The sequence below is a fragment of the Xiphophorus maculatus genome, chromosome 4, assembly GCF_002775205.1.
Source record: "Xiphophorus maculatus strain JP 163 A chromosome 4, X_maculatus-5.0-male, whole genome shotgun sequence".
NCBI classification, from domain to species: domain Eukaryota; kingdom Metazoa; phylum Chordata; class Actinopteri; order Cyprinodontiformes; family Poeciliidae; genus Xiphophorus; species Xiphophorus maculatus.
In genome coordinates, this window is record NC_036446.1 from 29,298,624 (window position 1) to 29,314,265 (window position 15,642).

The following is a 15,642-nucleotide window of genomic DNA, read 5'->3' on the forward strand; positions in this document are numbered from 1 at the left end:
GGAAACAGCAGATGTTAATAAGCAGTTGCTGTTCCTGTTGACTTGTGCACAAACATTCAGTCTCTGCAGATTCACTTGCTTTAGTTTTCACACTGTGGAAAAGAAGCAATGTGCTTTCCCATCTCTTATTTTCAAGCCAAGTAGTGTCGTAAATATTGCATTTGCAGAATTGTTCAGTAATGTGATTTCTTTTTCTACTTTTCTTTTGGTGTAACCATTGAAGTTCACCTAGTTTGGGTGGGACATGTCAGCACAGAACTGTATCAAACATTCACCAGCTCAAAGAAAAGTAACTCCTGTCTTTTCTTCTATCCTCATTCAAAGGTCCTTGCATCCGTCAACACATCAGAACCAAACAGTTTAGTCCTGCTGGTCAATGTGAATGAGTTCAGCTCGTTCAGAACAACAAATAAAAGGGTAGCTTTTTGATTTTACTTCAAATAAAATACAAGCATACTGAATTGTTTAGTACTCGCTTATCTTTGGGGGGTGGGCTGATAAATGCCTAAAGTACATGGTTCCCAAACTATGGTGGTTTTGCAATAAACTTTTATCACCGCAGAAGAATGTTCTGTAAGTTCTCATGTGGGAATTAGTTAAATGTGTTTTGATATTTTTATGACAGACAGTTAAACCAGTTGATCTCTACTGAAATGTACTGTGGGATGTGCAGCAGTACAGATTCACTGCTATTCCAAACAAATTCAGAAATTTAGCCGCCTGCTTTCACTGTAAGAGCCCCACAAATTTACAGACTAAAAACTCGTCACTTAAAAAAATCTGTATAATCTTTGCGGCCACTTATCATTCAATTCATCTAATAAATACTTTACATAAAAGGGAGATGAAATGTCATAACTTCATGGAGTTGTTGTAGATGGTGATGCTGTGAGCAGGAAGCATCTCTGGTAGCAGTCAGTGTTGCGACAAATCTGAAGAGACCTCTGACTGAAGATTGCAGCAGTATGACAGTCTCACACGTGTCATGACTTGATATCTGAGAAGAGGAAAACATATTCCACAGTGACGTGTCCTGAATGCCTCAATCAGTTGCTAATCACTTTTGCTGCACCTCTTTAAATTTTGTACATTTTCAAGCTACCTCTGAGCTTTGACATCTCACATGTGATAGACGTTTAAAGATTCAAAATAACAGCGGCTGCAACTGTTCAAGTAATTCTTTATGCGACAATGCAAACTCAACTGATACAAAATACGAAAACCAAAAAAAAACAAAAGATTTCTATTCACATCAGCTATACAAAAATACATTTTTATTTCAAACTGCAATGAATTCTTTCCTTTACACAAACATGTGAAAACAATTAGATATGGAGGACTGAAAACAGCACGACTAGAAGGGCCGATTTGCTCTCCTCTCAGCCTCACATTCAATAAAACTAAATCGAAAGTGCGTCAACGTTTCAAAAAAAGAAAAGAGGAGAACATAAATATCTTTTCCACCAGTGCAGCACACATGAAAACAACATTACAGCAGTTCTCAGCAGATAACACCAGCACAGAGAGGAGGAAGCTGTTCTGATTTGCTTCAAGAGTTTCACAAAGTGTTTGCAAGAGGATGAAGTGTGGTGGATGAAAAACAACAATTCTGGGTTATCAGTAATTATCCTAGGCTTTTTTGAGGTTGTTTTTTTCCCTTTTACAGAAAGATGATTTCTGACAAATTGTTATAAGGCTAAGAGTATAAAATTTCTGAAATCGGTCTCCTTGTCAGCAGCAGATTTACAGCTGAGAACTTTGTGGTCAGAAGTGCAACATCAGCTTGTGTTTCCTTCACAATGTCCTCAACAGCTCATGAAGTGGAGTCAGAGTAAAATCCTTCAGGACGGGTTAAAGCAGGGGTGTCCAAACATTTGGCAACAGGGGGGGCCCAACTAAAATTATGCCTTTTGTTATGAAAAATGCAAATTCTAGTGTAAAAAAACAAACTTAATGCAGTTTTTTAATGAAATGTACCAGGCTGATTTCAACACAGGAAGTATCTGTATATAATTTTAGATGTATTCTAGGCTGCAAAAACATGATATGTGTCCCTTTTGAACAAAAACAAACACTTATTTAGCCTACTTTAATAAATGGATGCACCCAAGTCTACATTCAAGCAAAAGTTAGTGGATGCTTGTGGTGCTGTGTACTATCAAATTAAGATGAAAGCCAAAAATGGAGTTAAGATAGTTTGTGTTTCTCCTTAAAGCTGCAGTATGTAACTTTTATAAAATAATACTTTTCTTACATATTTGTTCAAACTGTCACCATGTCGTGACAGCGTGAGACAATCTGTGAAGAGGGGAAAAAAAATAACACTGGGAGAAGGCAGAAGACCCAACTAGAAACACCCAATCAGAGCCAGAAGGAGGGCCTTAGCGCTGTCAATCAAGGCTGTATGCCACTTTCCTCCTTCCCCCTTCCTTTCTGCTATGATACAGCTTCAGCACACCTTGTCACTATTGCTAATGCTACTTAGCATGGCCACCGATGACGGCAGATCAACTGTTTAGCACGTTTAGCAGCACGTTCATGAGGATGATGACCCAGAGCAGTGCACTTCTTCAGGGAGGAAGTGAAGAAGAAAGCTTTTCACAGATTATCTGTCTAAAGTTATACTGTTATGACATGGTGAGAATTTTAACAAATATGTAAAACAAAACATGTTTTGTAAAAGTTGCATACTTTTTTTTTTCTAAAATCATCATTTGGACACCCCTGGGTTAAAGTCAACAATCTGGTAAAGTCTGCAGCAGCTAGTGTTGATCTTGCCTTGATAAAGCCACGTAACCACAGACTGCAGGGGCACAGCAGTCGGGGTTGTCAGGGTGGGAACGACAGAGTGGGATGACAAAATGGATTTCAATGAGATGAAAGTTCAAGCGTTAGGTGCTTTTCTAAATATTGCACTTTAAAAGCAGAGGATGAAACCCCAAAACTGATTTTTAGAGTACCAACAGGAAGTGCTTGTACATCCAGCCCTCACACCAGACACTGGGTTGGGTCAGGAGGAGTGAACTGAAGGAGTGTCGTCTAGGGAGGCGCTTCCCGTCGCCTCACTTCCCCTGGAGGTTGCTGAGCTCCATGTCCTCCTTGCGCCGCTTCTGCTGGGTGAAGAGGGAGCTGAAGGGGTACAGCTTGGCCTTGGCCGGGTAGCGCTGTCCGGCGATGTTCACCTCGTAGTCGCCGCGGTTGATGAAGTCGGGGGTGATGGGCGTGGGGAGGCCCTCGGGGCCCGGCGGCGGGGACACGAAGCCCAGGCAGACGTGGCGCTCCAGGGTGTAGCTGTAGGCACTGCTGGTGGTGGTCCCGGCCAGCTGGCCACTGCGGTAGACGGGCTCGCCCCACCACGGCCACAGGTCCAGCTCCGTGTCGTGGTCCTCCAGGACGAGCATGACGAAGCGGCGGAACACGCCTTCCTGGCGCTGCTGCAGCAACGCCTCACGGCCCAGGAAGTTGGTGTCCTGTGGAGGAGAGGCACAGAGACACAGGGGCATTATCAATGGACGTCACGCTGCGTACACACCCGCTGTCGCTGTGCGTGTCACCTGCAGAGCATATTGTTGTAACTATTCAAACTATTTACAATTATTAAATTATTTACAAATCACAGTGAGCTCAGATCCACCTATTTTCTCCTTAGTATCTCATTCACTAATGTTGAAGAATAACTTGTTTTCTCATGCTGTAATAAACAGTGCACAGACTAGTGGTAAAAACAACAAGACAATGAAAAGTAACCATAGCAACCAGTGACAGTTTAAAGGCAAAGTGCATGCATCTTTTGTGCTTACAAACAAATAATTGCTCTATAAAAGAAGGCAGTCAGAGCCCACTCTGTGGCGCCTGCAGAGCCATGTTCCTTCTCAGTGTGTTGGAACTGATTATTAGCCGTGCAGCCCGTTTTAGCAATACTGCACTGACACAACAGCTGCAACTCACCAGAGGTTCTGGTTTTGAGCTCAACAGTAAACTTGTTGATTTAAAGTGCCGCCTGTGGTGTCTGCAGCTGCAGTCAGGACATTTAGAGCGAAGCAGATGGCAAACTGACTGAAACGAAGCTTTGCGCTCCAATAAATATGCCGTGGGTGTGCGGTGAGAGCACATTTCCCCAGCGGGCGGACCGACCTTGTCGAACTTGACCCTGAACTCCCGTCCGCACTCCAGCGGCGTGGTGAACGTGTCGAGGTCCTGACCCCAGAAGGCGAAGAACTTCTCGATGCGAAGGCTCCTCAGCGCGTAGTACCCGGAGTTACGGATGCCGTACTTCTGCCCCACTGACATGACCTCGTTGTACACATGCAGCGCGTACTGGAGGGAGTAAACGGATGAAATCAGAGTTAAACTTCACAGGAATCGGTGTTTTTCCTGAAATCCCTACCGGTATAAATCACCATACAGAGAAGATGTGACCTGATGTGCAGTGGCAATCAGAAGTTGATGTTAACCTATTGTCAACATGCTGATCATTGTCCATTCAAGTAACTAAAGTTTTACACCACAAGGGACAAAAAAAAGAAAAAAAAAAAGAGGGGGGGTGCACTGATTGCAGTTTTCTGGCCAACCACCAATCTATATATAGGCTGACCTGCCGCTTCAGATTTTGGCAGATACTGTTTTTTTTGTTGTCTGAAAAGCTGCTAAATATATAAACAAAGTTGTTAAGCTGGTAACTATGAGGTGACTTGAGTTGACTGCACATAAGCAGACGTGTTATGATGGGCGGTTGTGTCAGTCAGCCCTCTCACATGGCCGAGCTAATGGGGACAGCGGCTGAGTTTCAGAGTTTTGAGGAGGTGGATAAGATAGAAGGGCATGGTTGGTTTAACATGTAATTACTGGCAGATCGCACAAAATTAAGGAACCTAACTCTCCTTGGGCTGCCACCTTATTGTGGTGGAGGGGTTTAGTGCCCCAACGATCCTAGGAGCTATGCTGTCTGGGGCTTCATGCCCCTGGTAGGGTCACCCAAGGCAGACAGGTCCTAGGTGAGGGACCAGACAAAGCGCAGCCCGAAGACCCCAATGATGAGAAACAACTTTGGACTTGGTGTTCCCTCATCGTAAGGACCGGAGGGTATGCTCCAATTATAGGGGGGTCACACTCTTAAGCTTCCCTGGCAAGGTCTATTCAGAGGTCCTGGAGAGGAGGGTCCGTTGGATAGTCGAACCTCGGATTCAGGAAGAGCAGTGTGGTTTTCGTCCTGGTCGTGGAACTCTGGACCAGCTCTACACCCTCAGCAGGGTCCTGGAGGGTGCATGGGAGTTCGCCCAACTGGTCTACATGCGTTTTGTGGACTTGGAGAAGGCGTTCGACCGTGTCCCTCGGGGAGCTCTCTAGGGGGTTCTCCGGGAGTATGGGGTACCGGGCCCCAAGTGGAGGAGTTCAAGTATTTCGGGATCTTGTTCACGAATGAGGGAACAAGGGAGCTGGAGATCGACAGGCGGATTGGCGCAGCGTCTGCCGTCAAGCGGGCGCTGTACCGGTCCGTCTTGGTGAAGAGAGAGCTGAGTCAAAAAGCGAAGCTCTCAATTTACTGGTCGATCTACGTTCCCACCCTCATCTATGGTCATGAGCTTTGGGTCATGACCGAAAGAGCGAGATAGCGGATACAAGTGGCCGAAATGGGTTTTCTCCGTAGGGCAAGGGTCCCCAAAGTCGGTCCTCGAGGGCTGGCATCCTGCATGTTTTAGTTCTCTCCGTGGTGGCAGTAACAACCGTCTCAGCATGTCAGTGTTCTTCTTAGGCCTTCTAACGAGCCATCATTTGATCCAGGTGCGTTAAACCAAGGCGAGACCTAAAACACGCAGGATGCCGGCCCTTGAGGACCGACTTTGGGGACCCCTGCCGTAGGGTGTTTAGGCTCTCCCTTAAAGATAGGATGAGAAGCTCAGTCATCCTCAGAGTAGAGCCGCTGCTCCTTCACATCGAGAGGAGCCAGTTGAGGTGGCTCGGGCATCTGGTCAGGATGCCTCTTGGACGCCTCCCTGGTGAGGTGTTCCGGGCACGTCCCACCGGGAGGAGGCCCCGGGGAAGACCCAGGACATGCTAGAGGGACTATGTCTCTCGGCTGGCCTGGGAACGCCTCGGGATTCCCCTGGAGGAGCTGGAACAAGTGGCTGGGGAGAGAGAAGTTTGGGCCTCCCTTCTGAAGCTGCTACCCCCACGACCCGACCCCGGATAAAGCGGAAGAAAATGGATGGATGGATGGATGGATGAATGAATGAATGTGCATAAAACTGTGGGCTGTGCAAGGAAAAAAAACATTTTGACCTGGAATACAATGTGCACTACAGAAAATCTAAATAATTCAAAATCTGGGCAGTCACATTTCTTTTAAAAATTAATCGAAGTTGTTAAATTCAAAATAGTAGAGGTCAAAAGTGATCAGAAAATTGAGCTCATTTTCTCAAACACCCTGTCCTGTCGTCTTAATTCAACTCGTTTGCACCTCTATGGGGATGTAGAGCATGAAACCTGGTTCTCCGGTATGAGTCATGCTCATCACTCTGATCCCATTGGCGTAGCCCACACTCATCTCCTGCAAATACAAACAGGGGCAACATGAGGGCAAGAGCATAGACCAAACAACAAGCCGCTCATCATCAGCTTCGCTTCGACTTGTCTCTCTCACCTTGCAGAACATGGAGGGGAAGTGCTCGGGCGTCATGGAGACATACGACAGCTCAGCCAGAACGTCCATTGCTCGCGGACCAATCAAATTCAGAGCTGAAAGAGAAAAGTTTGATAAGCAACCTTTTCAAGAGACAGAGAGGGTAGTAGAACATTGAGGCTCACCTGTGTACTTCCAGCTCACATCCTCTAGGTGGAGGTGTGGGTCGTTGGGCATGTGCTTCTTTATCCAAGACCAACAGTGGACCTGCTGGTCCGTCGGAGAGATGATGAAGAAACTGGAGGCAAATGAAGATCGTTTTCCATTTTAGATGAGTTTTTTATAACATAGATCTTAAGTCCATGGCGCCGTTTCTTGGCTCCAACCTGTTCTTGCTGAGGCGGACCACGCTGCAGTCGTTCTCGTAGCCGCCCCTCTCGTTCAGCATGCCGGTGTGGACGATGTGTCCTACGGGAACGTCCAGGTCGTTGGCGCACAGATACTGCAGCAGCTCCAAAGCCTGGTCGCCTGTTGACTGAGACAAAAGTTCACAAATCACTTCCGTTGTGTTTTATCCAACCCAAATGTTTGAGTTTAATCAAAAACAGGGAAGTAGAGAGGAAATGAACAAGAAACAGGCTCAGAAGATCAATAGTGAATTGCTTTAAGAGGCATGTGGAGGCCTGTATTGTGTAGAAATCTTGATATAGTTATGAACACGGTGTGCATACTTTTCCTCAGTATACTTCAACACTTTTCAAACAACTTATATGTAAAATAAAAAAACTAAAAAAGGAAGTTTAAATTTACTATTGCATATAATTTATTACTGTTATTAATAACATCTTGTGGTAATATTCTACATTCAAACAATTCAAATAAATTGTTAGATTCCTGCTCAAATTAAATGCTTACCCACAAAAATATATATATATTTTTTTTTTTAATTCTCCCTAGGTGTGTGTGTGCATGGTTGTATGTTCTGTCCGTCTCTGTGTTGCCCTGTGACAGACTGGCGACCTGTCCATATATATATTTATATATATGTATTTATTGTATGTAAACTTCTGGGCTCACTTGGAATTAATGTTTCCAAATTGAGGCGTCTAATCAAACGTGAGATTGTATTTTATTACAAAGCTAAGCAGTTTAAAAAGCACTTTCAAGGATTTCAAGCACCCATACAAATACTGAATGAAAGAACAACAAAATGGCAAAACAAATAGAAAGCTTGACCTTGTCACGTTATTTTGGTGACAAACTATATATGTATATATAAACAGTATTTTATTGATTCTACAGAAAAGTCTAGCTTTTCTGTAGAATCTTTAAAAAGAGCCAATGATTTGTTACAAATCAATGCAACACTGAAGGCAAAGATGATAGTTAAAACTGCTACAGATGAGGGGAACTGGGTTTTTTCTACCTAATTTGATGCTGATTGTAAGACGTGACTCACAGTCAGCTCAAACTTGGTGAAGGAGGACATGTCGATGACACAGACGGCCTCTTTGCAGCACTTCACTTCTGCTCCGACAATATCAAACCAGTCAGGCTTGTAGAAGGTCTTACTCTGATCCAGGGACAGCAGATCTGAAAAAGAAAGCAACAGCAGGGGTTTTATTCATGAAACACCTCCAGAAATCACACTGCAAAAACTCAAAAGAATGAGTTTGAACCTTGGGTTCAAATCGATAATGTCACACCATAAACAATGTGTTTCTATGAATTCAGTTTCTTGGTAGCAGTCGTAAAAGTTAGTTTCTGTTGACAAATTCTGGGAAATCTGCAGTAAAAATCACTGCATTTCCTTAGATGTTCCATCTTTACTGATAATTAAGTATATTAGGTGCATTCTTGGAACAGCACCTGCAATGACTTCTCTTAACTCTACTTTACTCTCTGTTGTTGATTCTCAAACTGGCTAGTAAAAAAAATGTTAGGAAGTTGAGAAGGCTTGGTGTGGTGCTGAGCAGTATGCACCTTTCCCAGGAGGAACAAAGTATTTGGGCCTCTCGAAGCCATGTTTTTCCATCCAGCGAGCCCCCTGGGTGTCCAGGCGGTCGTACAGGGGACTGGTCCTGAGCTGCCGGCCGGTCTGAAAGTCCCACCGAGGAACCTTCAGCTCATACAGCAGGGCTAAAAATGAGATGCAGAAATAACAATAAAAAACCTTAAAAAATAATTTCTCAATGAGTATACAGTACAGACCAAAAGTTTGGACACACCTTCTAATTCAATGGGTTTTCTTCATTTTCATGACTATTTATAAGGCAAGAAATCCCACTTATTAACCTGACAGGGCAGGTTGACCTATGAAGTGAAAACCATTTCAGGTGACGACCTCTTGAAGCTCATCAAGAAAATGCAGAGTGTGTGCAAAGCAGTAATCACAGCAAAAGGTTGATACTTTGAAGAAACTAGAATATAAGGGGTATTTTCAGTTGTTTTACACTTTTTTGTTTAGTACATATTTCCACATGTGTTATTCATAGTTTTGATGCCTTCAGTGTGAATCTACAATGTCAATAGTCATGAAAATAAAGAAAACTCATTGAATTAGAAGGTGTGTCCAAACTTTTGGTCTGTACTATATATACACACACAAGAATTCAATACGAGTGTATCACATAAACGTCAAAATACACCAACTGTTAGGAAACTGATAAGCTGATGGATTATTTGGTGAATGAATGGCTGGGAGGAGATATGGTGACTGAGTAAAAATTAAAAACTTTTCTGAACTTTTTTCTTTTCCATAATTACCCAGAACTAGATAATACTGTAAGATATCGATATGTTTAATTATTTCCCAGCAGGTGCAGGAACCCTTGTGAAAAGCCTTAGAGTTGAAAGTGTAAACCGATCAAGTGTTGAGCTTCAGAGGACCTTGTAGATCTGAGGAAGACATCTAATTATAATAGGACCGGGACTTACATTGTTTTTCTTTAAAAACACAAATACAAAAGGTTCCGGTCAAAACTTTTGTATTCATATGTTCCTGGTACGCATGTAAATCTGACGTCCACATTTCTAGAGAAGTATTTTTTTCAAAGAAGTTGCATGAATGATCAGAGAGCACTTTGCTGTTATTTAGGATAACAGATTAGAGGAGCGGCCGCTACTCACGCATGACTTCCATGACTCGGTGTCTCAAGAAGGTTCGGCTGCTCTGCAGGTTGCCGAAGCGTTTGATGTCCAGAGGCCAGACGTTGGCGGAGGGGTAGCCGTAGGTCATCCACTCTGCCAGGTACCTGCACACAGCAGGAAGAGGCTGTTTGAGCTTCACTGAACACGTCAACATCACAGTAGAGAGTCGACGTATGAAAACATTTCTTTCCATTCAACACACATGGAAAAAGTAAATAAATAATGCCTGTAAAACAAAAAATAAATAAATTAAAAAAAAAAAAAAAAAACTTTTAGAAACATACAGTTTCTCCCCCATTTAATGAGTTATTGCTTACTTCCCGGCTCCTCCGGCGAAGGCCAGACCCGAGGAGTTCATCCCTGCCAGCACGTAGTAGCCAGACACACCCGGCGTCTCCCCCATCAGGCAGCGCATGTCGGGCGTGAAGGACTCTGGACAGTTGACCAGCTGGTGGATCTCGGCTGTTTCGATGTGCGGCATTCTTCTCAGCAGGGCGCTGAGCATCGGCTCTGGAAGCAGAAGAGCGCAACGGTAAGGAGTTTTCTCTCCGGCAAATATTTCTATATTCTAATAATCCAGATTGGTGTGTTCAGATTTCGGACGGCATGTTGTTATGCCAAAGTGACCCCTCCGTGAGAATTTAGCCGAGGTATTTTAGTTGCGTGTTGCTGTGGTTCAGGTTTGGCTGAGAACTTGTGTCCTCCCCATGAGGTTGACGAGAGTTATGACAACCTGTCAGCTTGCATCTCAAATTACTACCATGAGGCCAAGGACAAAAGATTAAAGAACGCATGTGTATTGAGACATATGTACAACGACTCATACAAAGACAAAAATAATAAACCAAAGCATTCATTTTGAATAAAAGTATATTTTTTGTATTTTAAAACAAAGAGAATGATTTAACTGATTTTTATTCAATTTTTGTTTGTGCTGAATGTGGGAGCATTCAAAATCCATCATAGCCTAATTTATTGCCTGTGTAATCCATCTTGTAATCGATTAGGGCTGAGGCAATTAATTGTGATGAATCGATTATTGAAATAATTGTTAATTTAGTTTATAATTAAACAGGAGTATGCAAACTCAAAAAAATGCCATTTTCTCAAATAACAATATATTCAGAGCAGTAATTAAGCCAAAACTGTACAAAATTTTATGCATTTAAGATAAAAATAAACTTTTGTCTGTAAATCTGTTCTACCCAGAGCTCCTCAAGTGCCACAGTTTTAGCTTTACCTGGTTTAAATTGTGGGGAGAAAAAAACAAAAAAATAGCAGTCTTTTTCTGTGATTACTAATCAAAAAATAAAAATCAATAGCTCCATCCTACATTCTATAGAACGCTGAGCTTCTCACATGTTGATGTTACAAGTATTTTTTTTTAGCTGCAGATGCATCCTTTGCTACAAATGATCAATTGTTTGCTAAAGGAATGCTGCCTTATTGCATTTTGGAAAATAAAATGTTTGCTTTATTATTAATAAAAAATTAATATTTGATTATTATCTTTAGATGTATTTCTAATATTATATAAAAAGGGCTTAAGTAATTAAATGAAAAATCTACAAGATTTGCCAATTTTTCACTCAATCGATACAATAATTGATTATTACAATAATTATGAGCTGCAGCCCTGTAATATATTAATATGCAGTCAAATAAAGTTCTCAGAGTGCTCGGTCGGTCCTCGTTACCGAAGTGATCCCAATCCTCCTGCATGTTCTGGATCTCCAGCTGGTTGCGGCCCTCAGTGAAGATTGGTTTGGGGTTCTTCTCGAAGCCACCGGACAAAAGGCCTCCCTGCCACGGCCTCGCGTACATCCTACCATCCATATCAATTATAACTGGGGGAAAAAAATAAATAAATAAAAAATCACAGACACAAGTCCCATTAGATCAACCTCAACTTTAACAATTCATACACAAGAGCAGAGATCCACCAAGAAGAATGTTTGTGGTTCCCAATCTCTGGTTTTGCAACCTGTGGTCTCAAAGGCTCTGACATTATCTTGTGACTAGCAGAGCAAAGGAGGATTGTGTATTAAAATACTACCCAAAACTGCAGTTTCCAAGTAAAAACAAACTTTACCAATGGATTAGAAACTACAGCAACAAAAAAAGTGTAAATCAGTCTATTTTATTTCAGAGACCTGGAGTGTTGGGCGCCAGTGGCTCCTGGAGAGGTTTGGTGAGGAGGTAGAAGTGTTCACAGCCATGGAGCGGAACCGACACTTTCACTTCACTAGCCTGGCCCAGCTCGTAAGCCCACTGGAGCGGAGACACATGGAGAAGAAGCACCAGATGACTGCATGAACCAAACAAACAAGACCCACCAAAGATATTCACAATAAATCTAGTTAGCTAGAAAGGTTTTATTAGCAGCTAGCTAGCGGTAGCCTCAACCGCCTTGAGTCACAGAACATTGTGGTGACTCAAACTTTAGCCTGACAGAAAAGTTTCACGAGAAAACTATATAGAATATACAAGATTAAAGATTAATTTAAGACTGGTTAACGTATTTAAGGCCAACTTACATATCTTCCAATGGATTTAAGACATTTTAAGGCCTCCATTTTAAATATATAAATTTAAGGCTTTATAAGGATGCGCAGAAGTCTTGTTGAATGTCATTGAAAATAATATGCAGCTAACTTCCTGATGTAAACAAGGCACCAAGTCCCGAGAGCATGAGTTTTACCTGACCGGCACAGTTGACAAAGTATTCACACTCAATGGAGCCGCGATCAGTCTCCACAGCCATAACGTGGCCTTTCTCCACCACCACCTGCTGAACAGCGGTCCGGTCCAGAATCTGGACCCCTGAAAACCAACAGAAATTAAACATGAGGAGGAAGACAGAGAGAGAGACAAAAACGGGGCGAAGTCAGGGTTCCCTCTGAAGTTACCTTGTCGGGCGGCAGCCACGGCCAGCGCGTGGTTAACGTCGGGTGAGGACACCACAGCGTCATCGGGGAGATGCAGCGCCCCCACCAGGTCATGAATGTTGACTAGGGGGTGGAGTTTGGCAATCTCTTTGGGTTTAATAATGTTACAGTTGATCCCCAACACTCTGTGGATAAATTAGGAACTTCATTGTTCTTTACTGTCTTTAAATCAAGCAAATCGATGGCCTCCGCCTACACCCATGTAGCCCCTGACACTAATGAGTTCAACTGCCTGTCTTACTTGAGTCTCGTTGCCAGGCGCTTAAGTGAAATGAAGCGATCCTGATTTTGTGCCAGACATAAAGAACCGGTCTTCACATAACCTGGAAAATAATAAGAAATCCAACACACACACAAGTATTGAGTCAGAAATGTTTATAAATTATTTTGTTTTTTTTTAAAACTTTGTCAAGTTAAAAACCACAAATTCAATGTATTTTATTTAGATTTTACATGATAGGCCAACACAAGGCAGAAAATGCCAATGTAGTGGAAGAAAAATGGCATCGTTGCTAGTTTTATACATCTAAACACGGAGAGTTCAAACCATTTCTCGTTGTTTTTGCTTCGTCAGATTTGATGAGAGACGGTCGGGATTTCAATCTGGACTGATTATAACTCATGAATGTGCTAAACCGCCTGTGCATGGTGCTGCATTTAGTCCCTCCGGAACTTTTGCGATGTTTTTTTGTGATTGTTGCGACCTAAAATGGCTGACTTTGCAGGACCTTTTTCCAAAAGCTGCAGTCAAAGTTGCACATTTTTACAAGCTTTATTTTTGACATAACACAACCTTATAAATATATAAAATTGCAGCGCATTACCTTCCCAAAAAGTATTTCATATGGTCAATATAAAATGCAAATGGAAATATATTAATGCAAAAAACTATTTCAGAGGCACATTGTACTCCTTTATGGATGTCTAGCGCAAATTTAATTAATCATACCTGACACAGATGCTAGTACAGGCAGAGGAAAGGCAGGTGGTGCAAAATGCTATTTGTATCCGTCAGTTCAAGTTAATGATGATGAAGTTACACATTGCAATTTTCCCTTTATTGTCAGCATCAAAAGCTGAATATGGGTGAAGGCTGTGAAAGCATCTAACCTGTTTTAACACCAGTCTCCTCCTCCAGCTGCTGGTAAAGGCTGCTGGAGTAGTTGGCCATCTGAGACTCGATGGAGATCGGTTTAGCCATGCTGAGAATGCCAGCACAGAGTCTGGTTGTTCCTGCACCAAGCCTGGGCGAAATGCAAAATATGAATAAAACATAATATTCAACCTTATGATCTTCTCCTGAAGACCAATATGAACCAATTTAAGGCTGGACCACCGTGATGTCAAATCAACTTTTTTGAGTTTTACATAATGTTGTAATGTAATTCCCTCATCAAAAACATGCCTGGAGTGTTGCTTTGATTCTTTTATACATGTTTAAGAAATCATTTTGGCTCCAAATGGTTGCCACGGGAAATGCTAAATCCTTGCTATCACCAAGGGACACCTTTTCTTTATCTCCAGGTGAACTTCTGCATTACAGAGCACTCCTTCCCTGCAACTCCCCCACTTAGCTCCTTCAGACTAGCCAGCAGCAATTAGCAAGCACCTGGTAGAGCTTCACATCTACTTCTCAGTGCAAAGCTCCTCAGAGCAATGCTAAAGGCTTAATTGAGGAATTGTGATGATGTCTTGAAAGAGCAAAAGGTTCTTAAAGAGACAAAGGCCCAATTTCCAGATTTTAAACTGCTAAGTACATTTAAATCCTCTGAAAGCAACTTAGCTAGTTAGTTAATGGAGTTGGTGTAGTAAAATGACACTCTGTGCCTGGTAAATACATAATCGTGCCCCTTTAAGTACAATATATGGTTTTCCTCTCACCTGCCCTGCTCAAGCAGAACGATGTCCGTCCAGCCCAGTTTGGCCAGGTGGTAGGCCACTGATGTTCCAACAATCCCGCCTCCACAGATGACCACCCGGGCCTGGCCTGGTACAGGAGGGAGCTGGGAGTCCCCGCTGACAGCCAGACACTGCGGGGAGGTCCAGAGCCCCCTGCCCGCCAGCCTGAAGCCCATCTGAGGGAGCAGCAGCCTGGGGAGCAGCCCAGGGGCCATGGCCCTGGAGCTCCGCACACAGCTGCACATGGCTGTGCTTTCTGCAGCAAACAAACACAAACATAAGAGCTTCAGTGAGGGAGGTTTGGTCCACGCCGCAAAGGCGATTAAGACAAGTGTTCCTTATAGTTTAAATGCTGGTTAAACAAGCGTGGCAGTCATTTCACGGTTATAGCCTTCATAAGTAACACGGGTTATTTTACTGAAAAGCTCTGTGGTCCACATTTAAAGAGCAGCAGGAGCCTTGGAGGAGTAGCAAGGTGAAAACAAGTCTGAGTTAAGTGAAGACAGCACTGTTCTTAAAGCTTCCCTATAGCTGGACCGCTAGCTTTAGCTGACGACACTTTTAACACATAAATTGTTCTGCGAACTCAGCTTGGAGGTAAAGCGGCCGAAGCAAGCCTCATTTTTTTATAGTTACATAAAAGCCGCCCTGACATTGCGAGGCTTTCTGGTGGCTGGGTTTAACTTATCAGGGTTGACTGGAGCTACACTGCGTAGCTTGTAGCAGACGCTAGCTAATGTTCACTACTTTGTATATTAACTCCACCGAATGACAGAATATGAAAACACATGTCTGACATTTAATTTGTTCACGACGGCCTTAAACTCACCTAGTCAGCCAAGTCCGGCCGTTGCTGTAGGTTTACAAACAAAGTGGGGAAGAGCAAGGACTGATACGAGCGCAAGTCGCCACATGAATCAAGCTAGCGTCAATTGGAGGCGCTACTTCCGGTGTGGAACTTCAAATTAAAGTCACACGCCCCATTTTATTCCCAAGCCTTGTCATTTATTTTCTTACTTCCGTTTC

At 43.0% G+C, this 15,642-nt stretch overlaps 1 protein-coding gene across 1 annotated transcript; it reads right to left on the reverse strand.

Moving 5' to 3' along the window:
• Positions 1–1,168: 1,168 nt before the first annotated feature.
• Positions 1,169–15,537, reverse strand: pdpr (pyruvate dehydrogenase phosphatase regulatory subunit). Its single transcript, XM_023332798.1, has 18 exons — positions 15,446–15,537; positions 14,599–14,872; positions 13,828–13,961; positions 12,959–13,040; positions 12,679–12,842; positions 12,471–12,592; positions 11,923–12,040; positions 11,467–11,616; positions 10,087–10,279; positions 9,749–9,873; positions 8,603–8,758; positions 8,079–8,212; positions 7,006–7,154; positions 6,805–6,917; positions 6,641–6,735; positions 6,458–6,547; positions 4,135–4,317; positions 1,169–3,470 (listed from the first exon to the last, which is right to left on the reverse strand). Exons 2-18 carry the CDS (start codon positions 14,859–14,861, stop codon positions 3,063–3,065), a joined length of 2,679 nt encoding a protein of 892 aa, XP_023188566.1. The 5' UTR covers positions 14,862–14,872; positions 15,446–15,537; the 3' UTR covers positions 1,169–3,062.
• Between the last annotated feature and the right edge of the window lie 105 nt (positions 15,538–15,642).